Source organism: Pelobates fuscus, chromosome 3, assembly GCF_036172605.1.
Source record: "Pelobates fuscus isolate aPelFus1 chromosome 3, aPelFus1.pri, whole genome shotgun sequence".
In the NCBI taxonomy this organism is placed as follows: Eukaryota; Metazoa; Chordata; class Amphibia; order Anura; family Pelobatidae; genus Pelobates; species Pelobates fuscus.
The window spans coordinates 298,490,915-298,517,646 of record NC_086319.1 but is presented as its reverse complement, the minus strand read 5'-3'; the positions used below and the strand labels follow the sequence as shown (position 1 = coordinate 298,517,646).

General features: G+C 42.1%; 1 protein-coding gene across 3 annotated transcripts in view; it reads right to left on the bottom strand.

The window, feature by feature from the left end:
* MEGF11 (multiple EGF like domains 11) overlaps positions 1–26,732 on the bottom strand; it is a 409,367-nt gene that overhangs the window by 279,323 nt on the left and 103,312 nt on the right. For all 3 annotated transcript variants that reach the window (XM_063448765.1, XM_063448767.1, XM_063448766.1), the window contains exons 3-4: positions 19,601–19,702; positions 15,892–15,992 (exon numbers count right to left, since the gene is read on the bottom strand). In XM_063448765.1, coding sequence (XP_063304835.1) covers positions 15,892–15,992; positions 19,601–19,702 — 203 coding nt within the window. The remainder of the gene's footprint in view (positions 1–15,891; positions 15,993–19,600; positions 19,703–26,732) is intronic.

Sequence of the window (26,732 nt, the reverse complement as noted above, 5' to 3'; positions counted from 1 at the left end):
GTAATAGTGTAAAAAGCGCTAGTTATAACCAAGTCTTCATGGACCCAATTCTCCAATCTATACATAAATACAAATTAGGATTATATTAAGGTGTCTGATCATTAATCACTGAATTAAAGTAATTAATGCCAGTCCAGCAACAGGTGAATAATATTACAATGCCGTTATACACTGAGCTAAATACTACAGTACGTAGCTGTGATCATCACCCGAATTTTAAAAACATTGCAGAGAATGGTATGGGGATTCATCAAGCAAAGAAGTGGTGAAATGACAAGAAAATTACCAAATTTAGGCCAAAACAGTTTTTTTCTAGCAAGTTTAATTTGACTCTAAGTTGAACCTCAGAAGACCAATGAAACATGAGCATGATTTTCTCCTCTTTATAGGCTGTATAGATTCATAAATAGACAGAGGAGAGGAATGACTCAAATATCTGTCTTGTACTTGTGCTGTATCCATTAAAATATCCTACATTGTTATCAGTTAAAGCTTACTAAATGAAATATATGTTTAAATAGGAAAACTGCCTTGCCCTTACTAGAGCATGTGTTCAGTCAACCTGTAGCTCTCCAGATGTTGGACTGCAGCACCCACAATGCTTGGCCAGTTATACATATCAGTAACAGCTGGAGAACCCCCGAGTGAAAATGCATGCCTCTGAGAGAAAGACATGCAGAGCTGTAATTATAGCACATTTTAAATCTACATCTGTTCTCGCACAGAATATTTACATTTACAACTTTTCTATGAGTGGCCTAGACCTCTAAACCTGCTACCCCACAGAACTCTCAATCTAACTATTCAGCTGTTTATGCTGTACACGGGCCATCTCATTAAACTCTGAAACACAAGTGACCAGAACTGTGCTGTTAATTATAAAGCCAAACTCTTCCAGGGGACCTGCAAGGCAGTGTATTATATTCCAGTGGTAGCTAAAAGATTAACAGTATTACATGCTGAACCAAACTTTAACCACTTCAAAGGGCATTATGTTCAGCATTAGCCCCCTAGCAATAACTATTTTTATCGTGGTCGCTATGTTTGACAGAGAGAAGCTGTGAGAATCGTGCAGGTGTGTGGGAGATGTGAGCGCTCCCTTCCCCACACGAGCAAGCACTCTGAAAAGAGAGAATGAGTGGCACTTTAATCCCCCCTCCTAAAGCTGGATGTCTGCCACTTCAAAGACCGCAGGGAGACTATGCCTGTGGATGCATTATGTGGGTCTATTGTAGAGAAACAAGATTTAGACGAAGGCTCAGCACAAAAGCATACACTCCCCTCCAACAAAACAGCCTTACATTTAGTAAATGAGACACTTTCTGCCTCTGACACGCGTTTACAGGGAATTCTTCACTTAATGGAGCTCAAGGGGGAGACAAACAAAGAACCCGCTGAGGATCTTGATTGTATTTTCAGAGCAGTGAGTGAATCTACCGAGCTGATTCATACAAGACATGCACAAAGCCGGGTCTCTAATGTAGGCCTTGGAGCAGAGCCCCGCTGTTAGAAGGAAAGGAGGGGGGAGATGCTCTAAACACTCTGTGCAGTAAAGGGGGCTGCAGACAATAAAAAAAAAAAAAAAGTAATAATAACCCACCTCAAACATCCTTCTCATCACAGGCACAAGTGAGATAATGACTCGCATTGAACTAAGTAAATGCCCTTCTGAGTTTTGTGTTATAGCCATGAAGAGTGTGGCTCAGAATACAAACCTTATTGCCATCAGAGAAGTGCAACAAGTTCACATTTAAAGAAATAATGATATGCTGAAGACAATAGCTAATAATTATGAAAAGAGAGTCCTATAAATTTTGACATTTTCATTGTTCGAGGAGAAGTAAAAAATAAATCAGAAACACCAATTTTTGTATATTTTTGCTGACACTTTCCAATCACTACTATCTATCACCTAACAATATACCTTACAACTTTAAGGTTCACAACAATGGTTAGAAGGTGCGTTGTACTCAACTCCAGTACTAGTAAAAAGGTTAAATTTGTATTTGTTTGATCAATGGGCACTCCCAAAAAATATGCAACAAGTTGCCTATACTCTTGTGGCATCTCCAACAAGCTGTAGATGTTCCTGGATATAGTTGAGCTAATTTGGAGGGTACCATATACCATCTCATATTTAATTTGCTGAATGCCTCTTGCATTATATATAATGCAATGGTTTATGGATATAATAGAGATTAGGTTTATTAGGTTTATACACCACCAAATAATGTTGGTTAGTGATGTGATATGATTTTATGTTTTGTTTTGTCTTTTGTGTTTTTTTTATTTATTTGTTTTTGTCTATGTAAATGTTGAAGTATGTATATATACTGAATATATTATATTGGGAAAAAAATGTATTTGTTTGGTGTTAATGCAGAACTAGGAAACCTGGGGACATTTACAGATAAGGAGAAAAAGAGAGAGCACTTTTAGGATGATCGAAAATTTAGTCTTCTTCAACTCTGCCAAGTTTAACAAGAAAATATATATATATATATCTTTTTTTAAAGTTTTTTTTATAAACTATAGATGTTGACATGGCTGAGCAATACTGGATACATATGTTATATTGAATACAAATTGAAAAAATAACTATGCTGAAAAAAATAATCTGTTTCATACCAGAAATGGTGAAATATATGTGGTATTTTCCAGCACTCAGCATGTCAATCTTAAAACATGGATAGGAAAAAAAAAACCATTACAGGCTGAACAAAGTAGAATAACACACAACCACCTTTTTGCACAGTTTTAATCTAGTCCTCAAGATCAAAAAAAATGTCATCAGGAAAAGATGATTTGAATAACCTACAGTAGATAACCAGAACTGAACTAACTGAAGCCCATGATGTTACCTGGAAATACACTGATCACTTGCACATAGAATGAAGATATATAATGAATTATATATCATAATTCCATTGTTAGCGACATTTATATATATTTATTTATATACACACTGATCTTGAGAAAGACCCGAATGGGGTAGAAACGTTGATTTTGATGTACACCGCATTTAAGATTTGAAATACACTTTTTGATTTTTGAAGACCTGTGAGTGCATCTTTGCTTGTTTGTTTTCTACATGTTTAACGTTGACGAATTGCACCCAGGCAAGTATCAACATTGCTGCCAATGAAAGGTGGAGTGCCAGGTTATTTTTTGAATTATATACACACACACACACACACAAAAAAAAAATGTATAATGATAGGCTGCACTCACGGTCTTTTTATTATCCATGTGTAGATAAATTCCACTTTACTTTGTGGCGATATATACAATTTGACAATGCTGTGAGAGCTCCATCCTAGATTTGATAACTAATGTTGCAGACCACTGATATCTTTTTTTCTGTGATAGTCTTTCGTCTAATGGGGAGGAATCATGATATAGCTCTTCAAAATGTGTTTACATTCTCCACACAATCTCCTTCTTTATCCACCAGTCTATGTAAGGTTAATGCAATAACATGGAGACCGCTGTTCCTGCCCAGAATACTTAACTTTTTCTACAAAGACTGTGAGTGCAGCCTATCATAATATTTTTTTTTTATTATATATATACACATTTTATTCTAATTTAACATAATATATAATTTAATTCCTTTCAACGTTATTAAGTGTTATTATTAATTATATGTTGTGGAATCTGCCTGACCCCCTGCAGACAATCTGTAAATAATGCAGATCTGAGTAATGTGAACGTGGTGTCATCACAATCACATGACTCAGATTAATGGGAATGGCTTACAGGGGAATTTCCCCTGATTGCCGCAAAATGTAAGTCTGCCAGAGTGGATAGCAAGCCCTAACGTTGTTAAGGGGTTAAAACCACTAACAGGTGAAATGAATAACATTGATTATATTATTACAGTGGCATCTGTCAAGGGGTGGGATATATCTAGATGGGCAACAAGGGAACAGTCAGTTCTTGAATTTCATGTGTTGGAAGCAGGAAAAATGGGCAAGTGAAAATATTTGAGTGATTTTGAGAAGGGCAAAATAGGGATGGCTAGATAACTGGGTCAGAGAATCTCAAAAATGTCGAGTCTTGTGGAGTATTCACAGTATGCAGTGATTAGTACCTACCAAAAGTGGTGCAAGGAATGACTACCAGTGAATCGACATCAGAGTCATGGACGCCCAAGGCTCATTGATGCATGTGGAGAGCGAAGACTAGCACGTCTGGTCTGATCATACAGAAGCTCAAATTGTGAAAAATGTAATTCTGACCACGGTGGAAAGGTGTCAGAACACCTGACAGCAGGATTCAATATGGGAATAATGCAGGCCAGCAGAGGCTGTGTTATGCTTTGGTCAATGTTCTGCTGGGAAACCTTGGGTCCTGATATTTAGGTGGATGTTACTTTCACATGTACCACCCATCTAGAAATTGTTGTTCACCCCTTCATGGCAATAATGTTCACCGATGGTTGTGACCTCTTTGACCTCAGTCAGGTTGTGACCTCAGTGTGTGTGGATGGGGCAGTGTGTGTGTGTGTGGATGGGGGCAGTGTGTGAGTATGGGGGCAGTGTGTGTGTATAGGGGGCAGTGTGTGTGTGTGTATGGGGCAGTGTGTGTGTATGGGGGAAGTGTTTGTAAGAGGGGTGCAGTGTTTGTAAGAGGGGTGCAATGAGTGTGTGTATGGGGGCAGTGTGTGTGTGTGGGGGGCAGTGTGTGTATGTGGGGGCAGTGTGTGTGGGGGGGGGCAGTGTGTGTGTGTATGGGGGGGGCAGTGTGTGAGGGTATGGGGGGCAGTGTGTGTGAGGGTGTGGGGGGACGTGTGTGTGAGGGTATGGGGGGAAGTGTGTTAGGGTATGGGGGCAGTGTGCACGCTTTAAAAACACCCATTGGGAAGCATATCTTAATGCTTTCCTATGGACGTACTGCATGCTCAATGCGATTTTCGCATTGAGCGTCAGAGAAGCGCCTCTAGTGGCTGTCAGAAAGACAGTCACTAGAGGCTGGATTAACCATGCAATGTAAACATAGAAGTATCTCTGAAACTGCTATGTTTACAGCTGCAGGGTTAAAAGCTGGGGGACCATTGAGCTGAAATGGTCTAGGTGACTATAGTGGTCCTTAAATAAAAAAGGAAAATAATTTTGATATCCCCCCTCCCTGCTTACCTTTGTCTGGAAGGGGGGACAGTACTAAATCCTGGTGGTACGGTGGGGAAGCCCTGGTGGTCCAAGTGGTGAGCGTGAACTATAGCAGCTCAGTCTAGAGTTCACTCTCGCAAGATTCGGAGCATTGCCGTGGTAACCGCGGCAACACTCCACTCTCGCGAGAGGAGAATTCAGCAGAGCTGCAGGTTAAAACTCCCCCGGTCCTCTCTCCCTCCCCTGCCGGCTGCCAACATTATAGTGCTAGCAGGCAAGAGAGGAAGGCACAGTTCCCGGTGCTATGATCGTATGAATATTTTGGGAAATATTTTGCGTCACCGGTTGAAGACGGGTGCTCTACAATGACCTAGTGAAAATATGTCATGTGACCAAATGCAGCTCATAGGAAAGCACTGAATTTAATGTTTGCATGAGTAGCATTTAATTGGATGTGCATGGCACTTGCCATACATGCTTATCATGTCTCCGATGATCATATGATAATAATTCAATTGACCATTGTAGAGTTATTATGCCTGCCGGATGAGGCCACAGGAAGCCGAGTGGGCAGATGCACTGAAGAAGCTTCATAGTTGGAAAAAAGGTAAGTAGAACCCTTTTTTAAAAAGAATATTTCTATTACATTTGGGGGCCAGCCTCTAAACTAAATATGAATAAAAGTTTGTATTCATAACACTACAGTGTTCGTTTAATAAAAATAATATTTTATTAGTCCACTCAGCACAAACAAAAACTTCAGTTCACAGCGAATGTGGAAAGCAGCAATTAAATCAATTTACAGGGTTATTTACTAAACTGAGAATTCTAGGTAAATTTCAGAGTTAAAGTCAAAATAGCTAAACAGGAAAAATTATGTAAGTCAGCTATGCTTTCAGTTCTGCTACTGTAGCCAACCAATTAAATAGCTCTGAAGGGCAATTCTTGTCTCTCACGAGATTTGCCTGGGAATATTCCCATGCAAGTCTTTTGGGAGACGAGACTTGTCTGCTGAGGTTTTAATTTTTTGTTTTTTTTACTATTTGTCGGCTGGAGGCATGCCCTGCCATCAGGTAAACAGTGCTTAAAATGTCGATTTGCTTGCATAAAAGCAAGTGAATGAAATTTGCAATGTGAATCCTACTGGATACATTTGGTCCCAAATCAATGCTTTGTACCTATTCCGGATCCTATGTGGAAATGACCTATTTTAAACAAGGCACCAAACGCATCCAGCCAACTGGTGCAGATTCTGTAGGTTTCACCAAATTCCAACTGGAATTAATGCGCATGTGCAACCATCTCATTAGGATAACCCTATAGGAAAGCATTGAATCAATGCTTTCTTACTAGGTGTTAGCTGATGCTGAATGTCAAAAATCGCCGAACGACCTGGAAGCACTTCCTGTGGCTGTCTGGTTCCTGAATAACAGCAATAATTACCGCTGTAGGGTTCAACTGACAGGGGCACTGCACTCAGACCACTTCAATAAGCTGAAGTGGTCTGGGTGCCTATAATGTCCCTTTGGATCACTTTATTTATAAAGCTCTAGCTGCAACTCCCTGCATGTGACTTGCACATTCTTGCCAACACTTTCTGTAAACAGAGATCTACTGTTTAAACATCCTTTATTGCACAGTCAATTTAATTTATAATGTATTATTTCCTGCTCTGTCCAGTGGCGTTACTACCAGAAGGGGCCAGGCCCGCCGCCCCCTCCCCCCCCCCACATCATGCAGTGCCTCCCCTTGTGCCCCCCAATTGGAATTAAAGTCGGGAGCACTGCGTCTCCCTACACAAGCTGCAGTGGAGGGCCCCTAGGTATCCCTAGGCTGTAATATAAACACTGCCTTACAGTGTTTACAGCAAAAAGCCTGAAGGGAATGATTATACTCACCAGAACAACTACAATACGCTGTAGTTGTTCTGATAACTATAGTGTCCATTTAACCCCTTAAGGACCAAACTTCTGGAATAAAAGGGAATCATGACATGTCACACATGTCATGTGTCCTTATTGTTTTTTGTTTTGTTTTTATTCTTTATTTTTTCGTGCAAGTGTGTACAGTCATGCTTCATATGCCACAACAGCTTTATCAAGCTTATGAAGACAGATATAGTACATCAGTAACATGGCATTAGTAGGAATTGCACATTTTTGTAGTATAATGACAAACGAGTAACAGTAATATAGTGATACTTGTCAGCAGTGAAGAGAATCTCCAAGGCTTAGTAATCAGGCTATCTTAACTGACGTGTGTGCCCTGGGCACTGAGTGAGTGAACAAGAATAACTGTACAAGCTTAAGTGTATTAGCAGGTTATAGGTGAGCATCAAGTTTAACTTTCTATGCATCATTACAGGAGGGTTAAGTTTGATAACACTTTCTCTATTTGAAGTGGGTATCTGAGCCCTGAGGTTTGCTAGTGTGGCTTTCTAGAGTGTGCTCTGTAGGCAGTGTGTCTGGCTAAGCATTGTTGGAGTTGATGTTACATCATGTTAGGGTAGATAGTTATGAGCATAAGTCAATGTCCATGGGTGCAGGCTTAGTTACAGGAGTCCGCCAGGTTGAGTAGGATTTAAGGGTTCATCTGTGCCAGCGTCTTCACCGGGGCTGGCCAGCAGGCAGACCGGGTCTTCTTACCCGCTTATCAAATTCCCAGTCTGTCGGGAGGTCGTTGGGCGCTCTGCTGTGGGTATGCTGCGTGTGAGGCTCTATGGTTTGGTAGAGGGTGTGACTCTTCTGGGTGCCAAGTGGTGCTCCGCCATGTTGATCCGCCATCTGGAGGGGTTGTGGTTGTCGGGGTCCTTAGAGTTTGGCCCTCTCCTGCGGTTCTCACCACCCTGCGCTTGCTTAGTAGGTGTCTCTTGTGCCCCGGTGGTGCAGCGGTGGTGCCCTGCAGTGTTTCATTGGCATGTGGTGGTAGTTGTGGTGTCGGAGGCCCGGGCTGGTGGAGTGGGCCAATTCTAGATGGGTGCAGGGTGGGTGGTTTGGTGTTTCGGTCCCCCTGGCCTGTCTTGCTGGGGCTGGCATTTCTAGGGTCTGGTGGCCCCTGTAGGTCTACTTTATAGGGGCTATTCAGTAGGGTCCCGCTCTTTGTACCCCCATTTCACCCTGGTTGATGCCCGCAGCCTCTACCTTGATTTGCCCAGTGTAGTCCGTCGACACAGACCTCGGGCAGGTTGTCATGGTGGTCTGGTGGTGTTGGGTAAGCTCCCCTTCGATCAGCTGTCTCACATTGGCAGTTCGCGCACATGGCTGGCGCGTGGCGGCCATCTTGTGGAGTGGTGCACGGTGGATGTTTCTCGGCCGGGCGGTTGTTTATGTCCAGATTGGTGTGCTGTTAGGTGCCCTTGCAGACCGGGATAACCCCCCGGGTCCAGAGGGGGGTGAGCGAGAAGCCAGCCGGAGACCCAGGAGAGCAGCCGTCACATCCCGGCTCAAGTTCCAACGATTTTCGGGCCCTGAAGCGGGAGCTCAGACAGAGCACGTCTGATCCCGTCGGCGGTCAGGCCCTGCCCCCAACTTAATTTATTTTGATGTCTGTAGTGCCCCTTTAAAGTAACCCTTAAAGGTTTCTTTGTAAAAACAATGTCTGAGGCAATGAAAGACGTAGAAAAAATATCCTTCTGGAAAAAGTATTGGAAAGGGCGATATCTGTGGGTAAAGGAGGCAATAACTGTGTGTCTAGTGGGTAAAAAAGCAAGATCTTATCCTGAAGAATTGTGGTGGTGGTCTCTGGTGCTAGAGGAGAAGGGACAGAAGACTAGCGGAACAGATCTAAATTCCAAGCTGGGCACCAGCTGTACTCATTGTAGCCAAATAGCACAGAGCTCTACTACATTACACGGTAATAAAGAAGATAGTACAGAGCTCTGGTAATTTATACAATAATATGAAGACAGTACACATTTCTGAGAATTTACACAGTATTAGATGAAAAGCACACAGTTCTGCAATGTTGCGATGAAAACCATGGTTAATCTGAATAAAATTAAAATCTCAATAGTATAGGCAGAAAGAGCAAAGCTTTGCTATTTTACACAATAATAATCAAATATGGCAGGGCTCCTATACTTTACACAGGAGTAGGGGGCATTTACGTTTGTTTAATAACCTGTGCTTGAATTCACTGAAAAAACTGTAATTTTACTTACCGTAAATTCCTTTTTTCTTAGTATAGTGGCAGTACTTACAAGTGGGATGTTCCTTCCGGTGTTGGACAAGAAGCTCCCCCTTCTTTGAATAATATAGCTGTGCTCCGCCTGCTGCCTCCATATAACCTGCAAGATTGAATCACCTGCCAGTAATAAAAAAGAACCAAACGGAGACAGACTAATGCAAAAAACATTTAATCCAAATGAAAGAGGAGGGAAACCCAGTACTGCCACTATACTAAGAAAAAAGGAATTTACGGTAAGTAAAATTACTGTTTTTCCCTCCGTATAGTGGCAGTACTTACAAGTGGGATATAGCAAGAACCCTGCATACAACAAAGGGTGGGGACTCAGCAGGCCACAGCTTGCAGCACCTTACGCCCAAAAGCAGCCTCAGAAGATGAAAATATGTCCAGCCTATAATGCTTGATGAATGTATGCAATGAAGACCAAGTAGCCGCTTTGCAGATGTCTTCAGGTGATGCTGCTGCTCTTTCAGCCCAGGAGGTTGCCATAGCCCTAGTGGAATGAGCTTTCAACGGGAATCTGAGAGGAATCCCTTTGGAGTGATAAGCCAACTTGATGGTATCTGTAAGCCACCTAGCCAGAGAGGGTCCGGAAACAGCACGACCCTTGTACTTGCCTTGAAAGTAGACAAAGAGATGATCTGAGGATCTAAACCCTTGAGTCCTCTGAAGGTAGATCTTCAGGGATCTTCTAACATCCAGGAAATGCCACTTTCTTTCCAGATCCGATGTAGGAGATTGACAAAAGGACGGCAGAATAATTGGTTGGTTATTCGCAGACCTAGAGATAACTTTAGGCAAAAAAGAAGGCCTGGGGTGCAGGACCACCTTTTCCTGATGGAATATGGTGAACTCCGGAGAAGATGATAGAGCTCGGATCTCACCAATTCTCCTAGCGGAGGTGATAGCCACCAGGAAAGCCGTCTTGAAGGTTAGTAGCTTGATGGGGACCTTAATCAATGGTTCAAACGGAGGTTCACAAAGGGCTTGAAGAACCAGAGACAAATCCCAGGTAGGAAAAGACACTAATCTGGGAGGCCTTTTTAACCGTATGGACTTAACAAACCTTCGGACAAGTATGTTTGAGGCAATGTCACGAACCAGGAAGTGACTTAGAGCCGAAATTTGGCCCTTGAGTGTAGAGACCCCTAGGCCGGCTTCAAAACCATCCTGTAAAAAAGAAAGGATTTCCGGGATAGACGTACTGGCAGGATCCGAACCTCGAAGAGAACACCAGGCTCTGAATTTCACCCAGACTCTGAAATAGATTTTCGAAGTGGACAAGCGGACAGAGGATAACAAAACGTCACATAAGTGTTCTGAGAGACCATGACCCTGAAGGATCATCCTTGCAGCAACCATGCTGTCAGGCGAAACATTTCCAGGGTTTCTACTGGAAGAGTCACATTCTCTAATATGGTGGAAGAGATCGGGAGAGACCAACGTGATATGGTCATATTTTCCACTTCTGAGAACCAACTTCTGTTTGGCCAGAAGGGCAGGACTGCTAGAATTCTTGCCTTCTCCCATCTTATCTTCTGAACAATCCGGGGAATAAGAGCGACAGGCGGGAAAATATAAGCCATGTTGAAGTTCCAAGGGATCGACAGACCGTCTAGGACATCTGGGTAGTCTCCTGCTTGGAGGGAAGCGAATCTCTGCACTTTCCGGTTTCTCCTTGTCGCCAACAAGTCTATCTCTGGCCTGCCGAAGCGGGAAACTAGCTCCAAGAAAACCTGGTTTGATAGTGCCCAGTCTGCTTGAGACCAATGATTTCTGCTGAGGTCGTCTGCAATAATGTTTAGAGACCCTTTGATATGGGTAGCTGAGATTGCAAGAAGATTGGTTTGGGCCCAAGACATTATACGGTAGCAGAGATTTTGGAGAGCTTTTACCTTTGTGCCTCCTTGGCGATTTAAATAAGCCACAGTGGTGGCGTTGTCCGACTGTATCCTCACCGACCGATTGGCGATGACTGAACCGAAAGACACCAGTGCCTCCCAGACCGCTAGTAATTCCCTGAAATTTGAGGAAGCGCCTGCCTCTTCCTTGTTCCAAAGACCTTGATGGAATTGAGAACCGAGATGGGCGCCCCAACCAGTCTGGGAAGCATCTGTGGTTATCGTAATCCACTGTTTTTGTGCAAAAGATAGGCCTTTTGAAATGTTGCTCCTGTCTCTCCACCAGTTTAGCTGTTTTTTCACCTTTGCGGATAAGTGGAAGGGAGAGTCTAGATCTTCCTGTTTTCGAGTCCATTGTGAAAGAATGTCCCATTGCAAAGGTTTTGATTCTGCTTTTGCCCAAGCCACTGCTGGGATTGCAGAAGTGAGGAGGCCTAGCAAACTCATAGCATCCCTGATTGAGCTTAGGTTTTGCTGCAGCTTTAATACGGCTTTTAAGATCCTCCTTTGTTTCTCTATTGGTAAAAACAGAGACAGGGACTGTGATTCTACCTGAAGACCCAAGAATTCCAGACTCCGTGACGGATTCAACTTGGATTTTTCCAGGTTCAGGATCCAACCGTGATCTTTTAAAACCTTCATCGTAATCCTGAGATGATATTCTAGCAGTTGTTTCGATTTGGCTTTCAAGAACCAATCGTCCAGGTATGGAACAATCGAGATACCTTTCAGACTTAAGACTGCTGCTACGGGTGCCAGGATCTTCGTAAAAACTCGAGGAGCTGAAGACAGGCCAAAGGGTAGAGCCTTGAATTGTAAATGGAGAATCCTTCGCTTTCTTGTAAGAACCGCAAACCTGAGAAACTTCCGGGAAGATTCTGAAACCGGTACATGTAGATAAGCATCTTTTAAATCTAACTTTGCCATGTGATCTCCTTTTTGTAAAATGTGCGTTACAGACAGAATACTTTCCATGCGGAACTTCTGGTACGGTATGCAGGTGTTGACTTGTTTTAGGTCTAGTATTGGCCGAAAGGATCCGTCTGGTTTCTGAACCAGGAACAGGCGGGAGTAAACCCCCTGAAATTCCCAACGTTTGGGTACCTTCTCTACCACATCTTTTCTTAAAAGAAGAAGAGCTTCTGTTAGGAGTGCTTCTGTTTTTTTCTTTGAAGGATAGTCTGATAGTAGGAAGGAAGGTTGTGGTTTTGTTGAAAACTTTATTCTGTAACCTTCTGAAATCGTTCTTATAATCCACCCATTTGATGTACTCTTTTTCCACTCTTGGGCGAAGAACCGAAGGCGTCCTCCCACTCTTTTGGCGTCAAAACTTCCTCTTTTTGTCTTGCCTGTTGGATTCATGTCTAGACCACTGGCTGCTGTTTCCACCCTGTTTTTGAAACCTTCGAAACCGCCCTTGGTAACGAAAGGACCGCTGACCCTTATACTGAAAACGTTTATAACCCTGTGATCTTGATTCCAGAGGTAGGGCTTTCTTTGTGTCTGACATTTGTTTAATAATGTCTTCCAAAGGTGTTCCAAATAGTTTGTTCCTCTCAAAGGGTAATTCACACAAGGCAGCCTTGGACGCTGAATCTGCTGTCCATGTACGTAGCCAAAGAGCTCTTCTGGCCACTGACGACAATCCCATGATTCTTGCTGCTAAACGCATAGACTCATCAGAGGCATCCAAAAGAAATTCATTAGATAATTTCAGTAGGAACATAAGATGGGAAGGATCTGCATCTGATTTTCCCATAAGAGATTCTTCCAGGGATTGTAGCCAAACGCTCTGAGCCCTGAGAACCGCTGAACCTGCAATACCGGCTCTGCATTGGTACCCTGCGGCCTGAAATATTCTTCTACATGAAGTTTCGGCTCGTTTATCCATTGGGTCTTTGAGTCCTGAGACTTCGCCAATGGGTATAGTGGTTTTCTTAGATAGCTGGGCAATCTGAATATCTACTTTAGGAAGATCTTCCCACTTTTCTTCCGACTGTAGTTTAAACAACAGTTTAAATTGTTTGGAAATAAATGCACGTCTTTCAGGATTCTTCCATTCTCTATGAAGGAGATCCAAGATTTTAGGTGGCATCGGGAAACCTTTAACCTTACCCTTGGTAGGTTGCGTTTCTTGTATAGCTGATGTTACTTCCTTAATAAATTTTTTCAGCTCTTCTGGTGGGAAGCCCTCCTCCACACTGGAAGCTAGGCTGGAAATATCCGAAGGCGAAGAAATAGAGCATTCTCCCGAAGAAACGTCAGACACCGAAGGAGATCTATTCCTTCTACGTTTCTTAGGCTTCTCTTGTATAGCCGGCTCTTGCTTCACAGAATCTTTAAAAGACTCAAACGTCTGGGACAAATTTTCCTGGAACCAGCCCAGGAAGGATGCCATATCAGTCTGCTTAGCTTTCTCTAGCAATTCCACAGAGCACTGATTACACGTCTTTTTGCGACATCCGTCAGGCAGAGGTACAGCACATTCCAGACAACATAAGTGCTTAGATTTGCTTGTGGCTTTTTTAGGGACAGATGCTGACATCTTGTCCTTATCCGCTTTGTCCGGGGGAATAGGACTGGACATATCTGTGGATCAAACAAAAAATGTTTCAATAGAAATAGAAATAGATAGACCTATAAATAGACGCATGCAAAATAATAGATGAATAAAAGGAGAGATTCATAAAATCTCACCTTAAATCAACTAAAGTCCGTGCAGGAGGGCTGGTGACACGGAGAACCAGAGCTGTACACCCACCCTTGGGGTCAGCAAGGTTCTGCACAGTTTATATACCAAAAAAAAAAAAAAAAAAATTTTAATTTTTAAATTTGGCGCCAAAAAAAAACCCGGTTTCGCGCATGCGCAGTTGCGCGATTCCGTGTTTGGTGGAACGCAAACTCCTCCCGGCGTGCGTTCCACCACTGTGCGCATGCGAAAAGCAATCGAGGAGGACCGCCCGGGAACTCATCTTAGCAGCCACAAAAAGGGAAGTACCCGGTCGCGTTCCGTAACGCTAGACCGGAAGTACTGCGCCACTCAGTTCCCACCCGGGGAACCATCGGGCAATTACCTCCTCGATCAGCAGCCTGTGCTGATCGCACCTCTCCACCTGAACTGGGGAACCTGTCCGTCCCGTTGCCGGGACAAGAAGAACTGGGGGTGATTCAATCTTGCAGGTTATATGGAGGCAGCAGGCGGAGCACAGCTATATTATTCAAAGAAGGGGGAGCTTCTTGTCCAACACCGGAAGGAACATCCCACTTGTAAGTACTGCCACTATACGGAGGGAAAAGCATTGTTGTGATGTATTGATAATGCAGGCTTGGAAATCTTGCAGAAAGCTTTCTAATAATTCCTGGCATCGTGCTGAGATAGGTAACTTTGCTTTTTGCAATGCAATGTTCATGTCAAGAACAATTACAGGTTTGTTTGTGGTTCTTATATAAAATGAATGAGTATACAATCTTATATGGCAAATTTTATTCACTGTCACAATCATCACAATATCTCATAAGAAGAGTACCTAACATAGTAATGCCTAAGAACAGCAATAAAGGAGTGTATTTATGGCTTTCATAGAAAGTACCAGTTGACTGGCTAGCATACGTTTTTAACCACATGAATTTCAAATTAATCAGATGCATGTCCCAAGAACTAAACATGTCTACATATTTTCATTACCGCAGCACAAGTGAAGTATTTATGGACAGTGAGAGCTTGCCAAAAACTGAAAAACTAATCAGCTTTTACAGTGTACCTGTCATGGATACACTATCCATAGACTAATGCTGTTTGAAAAATCATCTATACACTGTAATAGAAAATATGCAAGCAAATGTACCAATTGTGCAAATTTTGTATAGTAAAAGATCTCTCCCCTCCTTGTAATCAGTCATCTACGGTGCAAGGAATCTATGCTGAGGAGTGAGTGACAGGGAAGAGCAATAGAATCTTCCTACAGGTTCTCCTGCTCTCTGTCACAGATATATCCTCCCCCCCCCCCCAGGATTTGCTTAGGGACATCTTCTCACACCAGTGTGTATCTTCACAAGGAGGAAATCCCAATTTACAATGTCCAGGAAACCTGGAGTGCCTAATACTTGTGGTATAAAGCTGCCTTCATTATTTCTGGGCCACTCAGGACTGTAGGATGATACTACATATCAGCATGTCAATTTGTAATAAGAGATAAAAAAGTACTCCAGAATCAAACATATTTTAGTCGTAACAGAGGATACTCAGCGATATGATACAGGACTACCACATAATACAAACTGACAAGAATGACAGAAGGCTCTAACATGATATAGAGTGATAAGAAGGACTGAGTGTTTCTGTGAGATGCACAGTAAAAAAGAACGGCGGAGAGCTCCTGTGTGACACACAGTGACAAGGATGACAGAGGGCTTCCTTATAATACAAGTGACAAGGATGACAAAGGGTTTCCATGGGACTCTAGTCAAAGAATGACAGATAGCTCCAGCATGATACACAGAGACAAGAATGGCAGAGGGCTGCAGAACAACACACAATGACAAGGATAACCTAGTGCTCTTGCATGATACACAATGACAAAGATGATGGAGGCCTCATGTGACAAGGATGGCTCCCGTATGATACACAGTGATTCAAAACAAAGCTGAATCATTTCTAGTAAGAAAAAAACGAGAAAAAAAAAACAAATACATACGGACACAGAAGTCTCCACTTTCATAGTATCCTGGGCAGCATTGAGACCTTCTCCTATACATAGTCCTCAAGCCCCTCCTGTACGCAGTCTTGTAGCTTATTCTAGAAGGAAAAAGGAATAAGTTAAGTATCTGGCTGTCTCATGGGATTACAGCTCCCAGGTTATCCTACTAAAGAGAGTGCACAGAATTTCAGTATTTGAGTACTAATATTTTCATCGTTGCCCATGTTTCTGGATAAACATTTAAAGTTGGATGTTAACTACATATTCCACGATGTTCAGCAAGCTTAAACAATGGATGAAATGATGTGGTCTAGTTTTATTATGGTAAACACGGCTAAACAGTAGGTCTGTGGACTTCAGAACTACGCTTACCAGAATGCTCCGCCAGCCTTGCCACTCTGGCTGCCTGAGCATCATGTGACACAGAACAGATAGACAAATGTGTTAAGTCATCAGTGACACATACTACTGCAAGATTTTTTTTCTTTTGAGTTTTTTTTTTCTGTGCTCTAGATTCCATGTGAAATCAACTAAATCCTTGAGCACATCTTGTGGTAGCCTTTGTTATTGTGAGCCCTGCATTCTTTTATTCAACAAACTGTTATGCTCTTATAACAAAAAAACAAAAAGAAAAACTGCATAGTGTAATATTGCTAAATTTAGTGTGTGAGAAAGAATATCAGAGGTCTACACTCACAAGTAAAGAGCCAGTAAAACTAGACTCTCAGTGTATGCTCTTGTTGCAGTTTAGAAGATAACTCACATACAAGTGCTGCCACTTATTTTAAGTATAAGTTTAAGTTATTCTTGTTGTTTTTTGGTAGAGGAACACTTTTTTTCTGGTAAAAAGTGATTGGATATTATTTTATGTATCTGTACACACTTATTTTATGGGGGTGTTTTCTGCAGATATCATTTTTGCACATATTTATGCTCTTATACCTCTCATTAATAAAAACTGTTGTTAAATGTGCCAATAGCAACTATAACACGCTACTATTGACTGGATTTATTTAACCTTGAAAAATCTATACGACATTATATTTCAGGGAAGCAGTGCAGCTCATTTAAAGCTCTATCCATCTAATCTTATCTGATTTCTTAAGCCATTTAAAGGTTTCAAGTCCTCTTGTATTCATATAATGTGGAGGAACAATTCTTGCAGTAAAATGCTAACTAGCTAAGCACTTCATTAATATCAAATGAAATGTACATATTTATGGGTGAGCATCTGAAAAAAAATAAAAAGATTAATAGGAAATCTGATATCTCAAGTTGGAAAATATGGGGTAAGCATTGCCGTTTCAGAAAAAAAAAAACTATATTTTCTCTTAAATGGTTAAATTGAAAGGACCACTGCACCCAGGCCATTTCATTGAGATGTAGCCTGAGGGACTTAAGCAGTCCTTAAAGGGATATGACAGTCTCCAGAACAACTACAGACTATTGTATTTGTTATGGTGAGTATACCCATTCCCTTCAGGCTTTTTGCAGTAAACGCTGTCTTTTCAGAGAAAAGGCAGTGTTTACATTGCAGCCTAGGGACACCTCTGGTGGTTACTCCTTAGATGGCTACGATTGTACTATATTTAGGCGGTGAATTGGGGGGAGGCAGAGGCAATTCATGTGTTCCTCACCCTACAGTGTTTGTTTAAGAGGTTCAGACTGAGTAACTATTTTACTATGTACCTTTACAACAGAAAAAAACAAACAGCAAATGGAGGAATGAAAAAAACATAGAATAGAAAAGTAAAGACAGAATTCAAAGTAAAAAAAAGGCAGTTTTCCTTGAAACCTTCATCGTAAAAGGAATACATATAAGGTTGAGATTTACACTTAAATTAATCTAAATTGTTATAGATGCTGCATACCCACGGACTCCATACGTTCTGTTAAGATTGATTCAGTTTTAGCTATGGGCAATGTACAGGTTATTTAGTAAAGACAGAATTGTCTGGAATTAAAAGTGAATTCCAAATGGTTGGCCCACATAGCCAAACTGAAAATATAGCTAAATGCGAGATTGTTTCCAATGCAGCAATTTTGTTCTAAAATTTGGAATTCACTTTTAATTCTCTTTGGTTTCCCAACAACTCACGGATCATTAAAAAACCCTGGATGTGTTTCAGTTTTGAACAGAATATTGCTTACCACACCTCTATTAGAGGTACCATTTCGAAGATAGAGAGTTTTGGCAAGCATATTCCCAATAGAGAGTTTTGGCAAGCATATCCCCAACATTGATGTAAAGCAGTACAGTTGGCCAGAGTTATGTAAATATTTGAGTTTAAGCAACTGTAATGCAACAGACTGCTTTCAAAAGCAGAAAGCACAAAGATAATGTTATTAAAATTACATCCCCTTTATGCTGTCTCTGGAGATGAGAGTAGGTAATTTTTTTTTTCTTAGCAAAACATTTTCATTTTAAAAATTAAAGGAACGTATAGGTACCTAGACCACTTCATCTCATTAAAGTGGTATGGGTGCAGTGTCCCTATCCCCTACAGCTAAAAACACTGCCGTTATTTTCAAATGAAGGTAAAGAGGCAAGACAGTACTAAGACTGCCTCTAGTGCCAGTGTGCCAGACATGTCACTAAAGGCCCTTCCGGCTATTTAACAGAGTTTAAAGGATCACTATAGGGTCAGGAACACAAACATGTATTCCTGACCCTATAGTGTTAAAATCACTATCTAGCCCCCCATGGCCCCTCATGCCTCCCTAAAAACAGCAAAATCTTACTTGTATTCAAGCCTGAAGCTGTAACTCTGCATGCTGTTAGACTCAGAATAGCAACCTGTCTGCTGACATCAGCAGAAGTGGTAGCCTGATCCAATCACAATGCTTCCCCAAAGGATTGGCTGGGACTGACAAAGAGGCAGATCAGGGGCAAAGCCAGCATGATTCAAACACAGCCTTGGCCAATCAGCATCTCCTCATAGAGATGAATTGAATCTCTATGAGGAAAGTTCAGTGTCTGTATGCAGAGGGTGGAGACACTGAATGTTTGGATGCATTTTAGGCAGCCATGACCCAGGAAGGATCTCTAACAGCAATCTGAGGAGTGGCCAGTGAAGTTATCACTAGGCTGTAATGTAAACACTGCATTTTCTCTGAAAAGACAGTGTTTACAGCAAAAAGCCTGGAGGTAATGATTCTACTCACCAGAACAAATTCAATAAGCTGTAGTTGTTCTGGTGACTATAGTGTCCCTTTAACTCCATGAAAGATGCTGGATATCCTCACACTGTGCATGAGGACATTCAGCATCATCAAATCCCCCATAGGAAAGCATTGATTTAATGCACTCCTCTGGGGAAGGCCTAATGCGCACTCGGCACTTGCCACACGTTTGCATTAAGTTCCCTCTCGCAATGACACTGGAGGAGACAAAGACGGAACCAGCGCCAAGGTCTCTATAAGGTAAGTGCTTAAAGGATTTTTAACCCTTTGATAGCCTAGGCAGATTGGGAGGGGAAGGGGGGGCGCAGGACAGAGGGACACTTAAGTGTTAGGAATACAGCTTTCTATTCCTATCACCATAGTGTTCCTTTAATTTTCCTTCAACTAGGTTAATTGACCAGAACTTGAAGAATAGTAACAACAAATATAACAGCAATATTGTTCTGACTAATTCTCTCTTGTTTTGAAAGGAAAAAAACAAACAAATACAAAAGAGGCTTCAATTCCCACATAAAAACAATACCTGTGTCTTGTACACTTGAACCAGTTCAGGATGTCCGTACATCGTGTGTAATATATCTGATCGAAAGGATGAGCATACGACTCCTGTACAGTCACAGCATAGCTGGAAAACATCAAGGAAAAGACAACGGGTCAGGTCAACAAAGCTTCTGTACATGAAATGCTCGCAGCTTTGTGTATATTAATGCATAAGTAATAGTTTCATTAATAGACAATGCAAACAATAAAGCAGCAGTATGCATACTAATCCAGCTTTAGCAAAATATGTGAAAAAGAATGAACATGACTTCTTGAAAGTCCCTGAAATAGGAAGCAGTACATGTCAGTTCCTGATGGAAGACATACCTGGCCATGGTCAAAAGAATGCCTATGAGACAGTGAAATTATATGGGTGATTTATGTAGCCATAATTTATTACACCTATAAATTCAAGATTAAAAATATAGAGTACAACATGAAAGCAATAAGTTACATTAGGCACAAACTCTAAAGATTACAGTACATTTATCATCAAACAAACAGGTACTACAGATGTTATGTTAGATCTTCTAATTGTTCTCAAATCAGTGGAAAATGCTGCACACATGTTACCTCCAAAGTTTGGAGAATAGCAAAGGACTTGGGTAGGCAACTCAAAGCGCAGAATTACTGGGAAGCTATAGGCACGCAGACCCGTTCATTAAGTCCATCTCAAGTGGTTGTCCGAATGACAGCCACTAGAGGTGCTTCCACTGCACTGACCGAGTAAAACAGACGTGGAACCTGAAGTGGAAGCCTCCCTAGGAAGGCATTGATTCCTATGGGAAAGCTCTGATGCATGCGTGGTGCTCACCGCGCATGTGTATTAGGTTTATAGTGCTCCTCTATAAGGAGCATTGCATTGGCGGAGGAAGCCATGCTTCCTGCATGACATAGCAGGAGGTGGAGAGGTAAGTAGCTCCAAGGGGGGTTTGGTGATGGAAAAGTAGAAGTTATTTTATTTTTTTAACCAAATGCACACGTAGGGGAACCTGAATAGAAATAGGGACATGGGCACCTTTAAAGGAAAACTATAGTGTTAGGAATATAAAACTGTATTCTTAACGTTATAGTGCCCCTCTGCCCATAGGTTTGAAAGGTTTAAAAACCCTTTTAACACTTGCCTCTTTCCAGCAATGAGATCCTTCTGTGCTGGCTCTGTCTCTGACTCCTCCGGCATCCCGATGATAGGGAAACCTAATGCGCGTGTGTAGAATCAATGCTTTTCAATGAGGGATTTGAAGACACTCCTAATCATCTTGTAAAGAGTGACAGCCACTTGAGGAGGAGTTAACCCTGCAAAATAATCATTGCAGTTTCTCTAAAACTGCAATCCTTTACATTGCGGTGTTAAAAGGGACAGTGCACCCAGACCACTTCAATAAACTGAATCATAAGCTGCCGTCTAGGGCAGAGAGTTTAGACAGAACCATGAATTTGCTTGGCACCATTAACTATCCCTGTAAGCTTACCTGTTGCATGGTGTTGTCAGTTCATTTTAACTATAGAACATCAAGAGCTACTTGTCTAAGCTCCACACTAAAAGAAACTAACAGTTCACTCATCTCCAATATTTTCTAACCTCTTCATTTCTAAGCAGCTCTTAGAAAGCAGACAAAAAAAAAACGTTTTGTAGACAACCGGCTTACAAAATTCACACTCAAAATGTCAATTTAGAAATAATATCCAACTTAATTAAGCTGCAGATTTCTTTCAATACTTAAATATTTCGGGTAGAATGGTAGCCTACCTGAACTCGCAATTACGGTAAGTTATTAAACAGTATTATGGTGCCAACTGCTGCTGTAAATAGTGCAGGACTGATCACTAAGCTTCAATTTAGAAATACTCTTTTTCCTGCATCCCTGTGGTTATGTGCACAGATACATAAATATCTTATCTGAATGTCTGATATGCGCTTTTTTATAATTAATTGACGTGTACATTTTTTTTCTCATAATCAGTATTTGGATACCACCCCCTAATCTTACTCCTGTTCCCTGCACTGCGCCTTCTCCTCAAAAACAGCTTTGAGGTTGTAGAACTCCAGGATTAACTCCCAGGGCTCCCACATCTTATCTCCTGCTAGACTTTCTTGGCTTTTCGCAGCATTTTGTTCTCTGCGCAGTAAAATATTTGACATTATTTTGGCATCAAGGACAGCTGGATGACATTCAGAAATAGGAGTTCTTTTATATTTTACGATAGGGATGAAATACCCTTCTGGCCTAATCCCTGACCCCAGCTCTGTGTGAGATATTAGCAGCTAAGTAAGAAAGTCGTGCTCGTCACTAGAACCGATCAATTCTGGTATTTCATTTTTGTTTCTCCTCGATTGGGTGCCTGCCACACTGCCTCTGCTTTCCCCAAAATCAATACCTTCCATTTGTGATTTGAATAAAAGTTTCAAAACATAAAGCGTCTACCCCCACAAATACACACCGTCTCCCACAAGCACCACATTCCACCAGCTCAGCATCCACTCCTCTCAATTCAAACTGGGTCCCTGCATAGAAAACACCAACATGGAAATCTGAAAGTTAAGTGCAAAGCTTTCAATTTCAAAGGGTCTTACAAATAGCAGTTCTGTGTTCATATTCACAAGGATTGCATTTTTCTAAAAGCATATAAAACAGTATTTCTGAAAAGGCACGCAGGACGAAAAAGAGGTGTAACATTTGGTATGCATGTTTTTGTACTGCAAGGGGTAAACCAAAGCCAGAGCTTTGCTTCACAAGTAAGGTGGTTGGGGACGCAGCAGGGTCTAAAGAGAAAAGCAGTACAGATAAAAGTAGTATAGAGTAGGCAGAATGAAGAGCTAAGAGAGAAGGGTTTTTGAGGTTGGATCGCTCATTAGAAAACATTGTGCTGGCTTTCAAAGGCAATTTCAGTAGAGTTTTAGAAGGATTGTGGTCTATATAACTGGTAACATAAAGAATAAGGGAGTGGAATTTACATCATTAATATAAGAGGTTTTGGAGCATGGTGTTGCACATACATTATAAAAAGAACACACAATTTATGTAAGGTGTGAAAATAAGAAAATTAGGTGTAAGGAGCTAATTGTCACTCAGATGACTCAGTTGTTGGGAAATTAGAGCACAATAGCAACAATAGGGAACTTTCTATATGAGCAGAAACGGAATGCTTTAAACATCTTTACCCTGTTAACACCTAGAAAGACATGCAACTTCTCAATTCCAACATCCTGAACGATGGCTCTAGCCCGATCCTCCAGCATTTTACTATGGAAAAAGTACAGGTCTAGGCTTCCCATTATTTCCTGCATGTTGATGTGCCCAGTCCTTTCATTGGTAGATGGAGAATGAGATTATATAAATTAGACACTTGTGTTATGAGGGGCAATGAGAACACAGATGTGTTTGGTTCAGTCTTTGGATTGCATGTCAGGAGTACCCTGAATAGCTATGTTCCTTTTTTTTTAACGTGTTTTTCTGTTGCCTTGCAGTTCATGTTCCATTCCCCTGTTAAACTCATTTATGATAAATGTACAGTATTCAGAGACCTTGCCATTTGTATAAAAAAGTTTGAGGAAGGCCTGGATTTAGACAACTGGAATTAGTTTTTGTTTTTTTTTTAACATGTCACATTAAGATGTAGTGGTTTTGGTGCTTAGAGTGTCCCTTTAGTGTTAAAAGACACAGAGATGTGATTAACATATGATAAAACAAATGTGAGAATAAAGTATAAGTGTACAATTTAATACACTGCCCCCTCCATTCCCCAATTTAATACACTTTCCCCTCACTCCCCAAATAAATACACTGCCCTCCCCCTAATTTAACACACTCCTCCCCTTCCACCACTCTACACAGCCCCACTCCCTCCCCCCAATTTAATACACTGGAACCCTCCCTCTCTCAAATTAATACAGTGCCCCCTCCCTCGCTCCCTCAAATGAATACACAGTCCACTCCCTCCCCCAATTTAATACACTGCCCTCTTCCCCACTCAATTTAATACACTGCTCCACCTCCCCAATTTAATACACTGGCACCCTACCTCCCTCTAATTAATACAGTGCCCCCTCCCTCAAATTAATACACAGTCCACTCCCTCCCCCAAGTTAATACACTGCCCCCTCCCTCCCTTCCCCAATTTAATACACTGGACTCCACCCTACCCAAATTAATACAGTGCCCACTCCCTCCCCCAATTTAATACATTGCCCTCCATTCCCAAATTAACACACTACACAGGAAGGTCCCCCAGTCCCTCTTCTACCTTAAAATGAGCTGCCCATCCCCCAGTTCCAGCCCTGCTCAACTCAAGCAGGCCAGACACTCCTCTAGCACTGCAATCAGGAAATATATTTTCTGTCTTGTGGTTGGTCGCAGCCACAGCACAAAGCGGCCCCAGGGCAGGCGGGCCACAAATATATTAATTGTGGGCCGCAAGTTTGACATGCTTGCACCAGAACTACATTAAGCTATATTTGTTCTGGTTACTATAGTGTCCTTTTATGAAAGGTTCATTCTTTCATAGCTTGACAAAGGAAGAGGAGCTTGACTTAACCTCTACCATTTTGTCACAACTGTCAAAATTCATGTTTTAAAGAGAAATACATCAGAAAAAAGGAAAATAAGAACATATTCTGAAAGAGGAAGACAAGAGGAAACAATAGGAGATATAAAAGTTTGAGGTGAACAGAACCACTTTAAATGAACACTCCAATCACTAAGCATTTTACCTTGCTGAAGTCCTTGAGTGTCGATTTCAAAGACAATTGGCATTTGAATACATTAACCTTGTAACACTCCCCTAGCTGTCAATCAGACAATAGGTCTGGTCACTTAATGGTAGTTTAGCTCAGTGGAGCTAAACTCAAGAGGCAGCAATTGCTCAGAGTGCCAGCCTTGCAAAGACTTCTTGTTGAGCTGGTTTGGGAAGTCTGTGATTTGACAGCCACAGATGGTCTGGGCTGGGCAAGCTGCATTTCCATATACCACAAATGAGAAAATGCAGCAGTAAATGGATTAATGGTTTCATAGAAACATAGAATGTGGTGGCAAATAAGAACCATTCGGACCATCTATTTTGCCCAATTTTCCAAATACTTTCATTAATCCCTGACCTTTTCTAGGATAGCCTTATGCCATTCCCTCGCATGCTTCAACAACCTCACTGTGTTAATCTCCACTACATCAGCTGGAAGACTATTCCATGCATCGCCTACCCTCTCAGTAAAGTAATACTAATATTATTTTTAAACCTTTGCCCCTCTAATTTAAGATTATGTCCCCTTGTTGTGGTAATTTTTCTTCTTTTAAGCATACTCTCCTATACTGTGTTGATTCCTTTCATGTATTTAAATGTTTCTATCATCCCCCCTGTCTCGTCTTTCCTCCAACCTATACATGTTAAGATCCTAACCTTTCCTGGTATGTTTTAACCTGCAATCCGGTTTAATAGCCCTTCTTTGAACTCTTTACTAAGTTTTAATATCCTTCTGGAGACACAGTCTCCAGTACTGCGTACAATACTCCAAGTGAGGTCTCACCAGTGTTCTGTACAACGGCATGAGGACTTCCCTCTTACTATATAAAAAATGATATAATGAGGCTTGTGAGTGTCTCTTGGGCACTTTCGCTATATACATGTTTTTCTTCGGACCCAGATTGCTTTTGGGTGTACTCTGCGATGCAATGTCATCTTCTTTGGATTCTGTCCCCCGGGCTCTGGGAGGTGCAGCTGGCGGAGGAACTCCTTTTGGTCATCCATAGAGGTCAGGGTGAGCGTCTGGTTTCCCCGTGGTACCTCCAGGGACCCGTCTGCCCCCCATCGGTATCTGACTCCTGCTCCTCGCAGTTGTTTGGCAGCTGGTGCAAGTTGCCTCCGTTCCGCAAGTGCTGCGAATGGTAAATCCCCATATAGGGCCACCGTGCTGCCCTCCATTTGCACAGTGCCCAGGTCTCTTGAGCGGGACATAATAGCGGTGCGGGTTGCCATGTCCTTTGTGACCGCTATAGTGTCTCTGGTTGCGTTTTCCGGAGCCATTGCAGCTTTCCGGATTCGAAACGCTGAAAGTATTGCGGTGGGGTCAGTGCCTCCTTTAAGGCCCATTGTGGACAACAGGCGATGGATGTAGGGTATTAATGCCTCTCCTTCCACGTTTTCCGGAATCCCCCTGAGGCGTATGTTCCGCCTTCTGTGTCGGGCTTCCATAGTGGTGATAGTCCGGGTTAGTTTCTGGACTTGTGAGGAGAGGGTCTGCATTGTGTCTTGGGAGTTCTGTATCTGGTGGTCCCTTGCATTTTCCCTAGTTTCCATTGCTGTGAGCCTTTGTTGGATGTCCCCCACCTCTTTCTGTGTGCTTAATATATCTGCCCTCCACACCTCTCTCATTTCTTTTAAGAGATCCCTTATGTCTTTTTTCGTGACAGGGGATGATTCTGCCTCTGATTCTGTGTCAGGACATGGGGGCTCGGACTCTGCTGTATGTGAGGTAAGGCTTTCCCTATCGTCCTGGGAGTCCTCCTCTTCACTGCTAGCTGCGGCCGCCATCTTGGTGGCTGCCTGTGGGTTAGGCCTTGTAAATGAGAGCCGGATATCGCCCAATTTGGGTGTCTCTGGCTGGCGACTTTTCTTATTTTTGCGCCCCACTATTGTCTCTGGTCGGGAGGCGTGTGTGTGGCCGATTTTGGGAGCCGGGTGTCGGGTAAGTGCTTACTGTATTGTGCGTTGATACGGAGCTCCACCCACAGGCGTCTTGTTCGCTCTGCAGCCGGCCACGCCCCCCATAGGTGTAGAATTTTAAGAATCTTGGCAAGTGACAGTTTCCCTTTTATGGGGAAATTACATGTTCTCATAATAATGCAAGCTCCATGCAGTGAACAGTTCAAAGCCTTGGGGTATAGGATGATTGCACATGCCAAATATGTGGAGACCCTTTGGCTGTGCCAAATATGTGCAGGTATTTTTTTTTAGATTATTAAAGGATCACTATAGGGTCAGGAACACAAACATGTATTCCTGAGCCTATAGTGTTAAAACCACCATCTAGCCCCCTTGGGCCCCTCATGCCTCCATAAATATAGCAAAAATCTTACTAAGACTGACAAAGAGGCAGATAGGGGGCAGATCCAGCATGATTC